Source organism: Elephantulus edwardii, unplaced genomic scaffold, assembly GCF_000299155.1.
Source record: "Elephantulus edwardii isolate Elephantulus edwardi_28Jun2011 unplaced genomic scaffold, EleEdw1.0 scaffold00044, whole genome shotgun sequence".
NCBI classification, from domain to species: domain Eukaryota; kingdom Metazoa; phylum Chordata; class Mammalia; order Macroscelidea; family Macroscelididae; genus Elephantulus; species Elephantulus edwardii.
The window spans coordinates 5,488,007-5,491,667 of record NW_006399794.1 but is presented as its reverse complement, the minus strand read 5'-3'; the positions used below and the strand labels follow the sequence as shown (position 1 = coordinate 5,491,667).

General features: G+C 35.8%; 1 protein-coding gene across 1 annotated transcript in view; it reads right to left on the bottom strand.

The window, feature by feature from the left end:
• The window catches only part of DENND5A (DENN/MADD domain containing 5A), a 105,569-nt gene that overhangs the window by 47,565 nt on the left and 54,343 nt on the right, over positions 1-3,661 (bottom strand). Inside the window, exon 8 of the mRNA XM_006885597.1 lies at positions 1,801-2,118. Within this exon, the coding sequence (XP_006885659.1) occupies positions 1,801-2,118 (318 nt within the window). The remainder of the gene's footprint in view (positions 1-1,800; positions 2,119-3,661) is intronic.

Below are 3,661 nucleotides of genomic sequence, written 5' to 3'. Positions count from 1 at the left end.
CAAAGAGAGGAGCAAACTGGAGGGAGGGGGATAAAGAAAAAAGTGCAACAATGAATGAATGAAAATCCAAAATCTCTGTAAATGTTCATTAAAATTAATAAGATTTTAAAAAATAATACTATATTCAAAAAGTAAATTTAATTTTACAATAAAATTCTATTCGGTTAAAAAAATTTAACTATAAAAAATAAAGCTACTTTGTTTTAAAAAAAGAATCCTTTATCTTTAGACATATATACTGTATATATTTGATAACATCATGCTGTGATGTGCTTCAAAATAATCCAACAGAAGAAGAGGGGAAAGAAAGGAGGATATAAACATTAGAGGTCATGAGCTAATGAGTATTATATAATGTTGGATCATCTTTACTTTACTCCTGCATCTATGTGATATTTTCTGTAACAAAAACATAAAAATAAAATTGCAAAAGCATTATAAAATTATAAAATATCATGATTCTACCTTAAGTTAGAGCTGGGTTTTCTAAATTTTATTACAAGATCAGAAATCATTAAGGTAAATGATGTTGTTCTTAGCTGCCACCAAGTTGGCCATTGACACATGGTAATCCCAAGCACAAAGAGACTGAACCACTGTAATCCAAGTTTTCAATGACCATTTTTAGGGGGAAATTATCAAGCTGTCCTTACTCTTAGTCTGGAATTTCTATGGAAACTACCTCAACATGACAGCAATCTGTAAGCCGTTTTTGGCAGGTGAGTTGTAGCTATGCTTGAGGTACATGAAAGTCACACCTTGGTCCTTTAAGAGAGGTGCAAGTATACCACTGACCACTCACTAAAAAGGTAAACACTATCATAAATATTAACATGTAAACAACTTAGGAAATAATAGTTGTAGCACACTATTCTGAGTATAGAACTCACTTATAAAAGAAATCACGGGTATGGATAATTTACTCAACTTAAAAACGGGCAGAGGATATAAAAAACCGGCACAGAAGCTACTGATTAACTAGATAGGTAGATAGATAAATAGATAACCCCAAGAGTAAGAATAACAACACAAACTAGCATGTTGTTGTTGTTGTTATGTGCCGTCGAGTCGTTTGCGACTCATAGCGACCCTATGTACAACAGCCCTAAACAGTGCTCCCCCTCCACCATGTAGCCCTCGCTCTAGTCTCCTGTGATGACAGAAATACCTACTTCAATAAAAGAAATCTAACAAAATACTTTTACTCACTCATTATCTTTTATGTAATTACAAATGTAACAACAACAACAATTTAACAATAGAAAAAGGTGGATGAAGAGATGGGTAAACAAGTAGTAAAAGCTGATTATTTCAACAAAGTCAGGAACTGGAAAGCTAAGTACATCTCTGGAAAGAATATTGGACTGGAATCCCAGAGGATTAGGTTCTAGCTTCAGCTCAGTCACTTACCAGGCATTTAACGGGCAAAACAGTTTCTTCAGCTATCAAAATATACAAGATAATAACTACTCTGTCAGCCTTAAGTTACTAAAAAGTTCACGGGGTAAAGGATCTGAAAGAATCGGAACACAAGAATTGCCATCATAATCCCTCTAAATCACTCTGCTGGTGTTAATACAGCAAGCAAGCACTCTTTTGATGCCCAAGAGAAAAGTTACCCAATTTAGACTCAAGCAGCACTTACTAAGATGTCTGCCAGACTGAGGCATGGCTCACAGGGAACTGCTTATAAATATGCCCTCTGCTGAAATAAGTATTTTCGCATCGCACACCTTATTTCACCACGGCAACACTCCAACACAGACCTAACCTGTCGCAGACTTATACTGAACATCTTACCTTTTCTAGGCTTACTCCAGTCCTTTTAACCAAAGCTTGCAGCCGGGCAATAGTTTCATTCTCCTTGAGAAGTTCATAGGAATGTAAAGGGGAGCCAGCGATGTTCCCATTCCTCTTGTCAGAAACAAGCTCAGAGGCCCGGAGTCGCTTCAGCTTGGAGGCACTCTCACTGCAATGAAGGTTCCCTTCAGGGGGGATGCCAAATGCCATGAGAATCTCAGAGACTTCCTGGACAAACTCCAATTTGTTGGGAAACTGAGGCAAGTCCTCTGGCAGTTCAATGAAATGGTTGTCAATGTCCACAAAGCAAAGGTTAGCCTGAAAGTCAAAACAAGATGAATATGAACTCCAAAGTATTTAAGAAGCCGTTTTAGAAAGAATAATGCAAAATAATCATAAGATATTATCTCACGCCAGTAATAATAACAAAGTTCAGCAGAGCAGCAAACAATTAAAAAAATGCTATTGAGCTTGTGGAGAGATTAGAATTCTTATATAAACTGCTGATATTACCAATATTATTGTTGTGATGTGCTGTCAAGTCACCTGCAACTCATAGCAATTCCACGTACAATAGCTCTGAAACCCATGTACAACAGCCAGTCTTGCTATGACACCTACCCCTATTACCCCAGTCATTATCAATCCATCTCTTCTGGGGTTAGACTTTTGATTTGAGAATAATGAACCAATACGTATAAAAGATTTAGCTCAGTACATGATAATAAATATATGTTAATCAGCAGTGCTTTGATGATTGTAGAACACAAAACTTTAACAAATAGAGATACACTAAATCATTACTATATAAGAAAATTTTATAATGAAAATGTGTTATTATCCTCAAAATTTATAAATTTAATGTATTTTTTTTTAATATCAACAAGTTTTCTTCTTATTTTCTGCAGTGGTTTTAAGGGTTGTACCTAATAAACGGACTCTGAATTTTGCAAAGAAAAGGAACAGCCAACAAACGAAGGATTTTGAACTTTCCTCTCACATAATTTGGGCAAATGGCCAGGAGGAACCTTAGAAGGACATCATGTATGGGCGGGGAAGGGGACAATACAGGAGACGAAGACCCTGGATGAGACAGACTGACAAGGTAAACTGAGCAACGGAATTAGGTATGTCAGATTCAGTGAGACTGCCTCAGAAAACAGCAGGATTCAAAACTATTGTACACAGGGTTGCTATGAGTCACAGGCAACTTGGCACAAAACAACAAAATTTTAAAGGGAGACTTGCTTTACTGGATTCTAGAGTATATATAAAACAATAATTTACTGATAAAGCATAATTGAATATATTCACATATTATTTATATCTATGGACTAGTTAAGAAATGTTCAGACTGTCCATTTAGAAGAGTTAGAATTCTTAAAATAATACCATATTCTATATTCACAAAATGGAATATAACACTACATTGAAAAACAAGGAACTCATGCAATATTATTCAAAATGGGTGACCCTCAAGGACATTATGCTGAGTAAAATATCTCAGTCACAAAAGGACAAATACTGTATGGTGTTACTGTTATAGAAAGTGACTGACAAGACTGAGAAAAACTGGATAGATTATGTATACTGAATTGAAACAGATGAGGGAGAGAACAGTTTAAAAGTGATATATGAGAGCATATTATGATTGTAACAGGAATCCAAAATTAAGGTTGCATAGTGGAGTGCATTTGGGGTGGCGGAGGGGAGGCAGGGTTGTGGTCTAGGGGACTGTATACCAACGAAGTTTATCTTTTGCTTTTCAAAGAGAGGAGCAAACTGGAGGGAGGGGGATAAAGAAAAAAGTGCAACAATGAATGAATGAAAATCCAAAATCTCTGTAAATGTTCATTAAAAT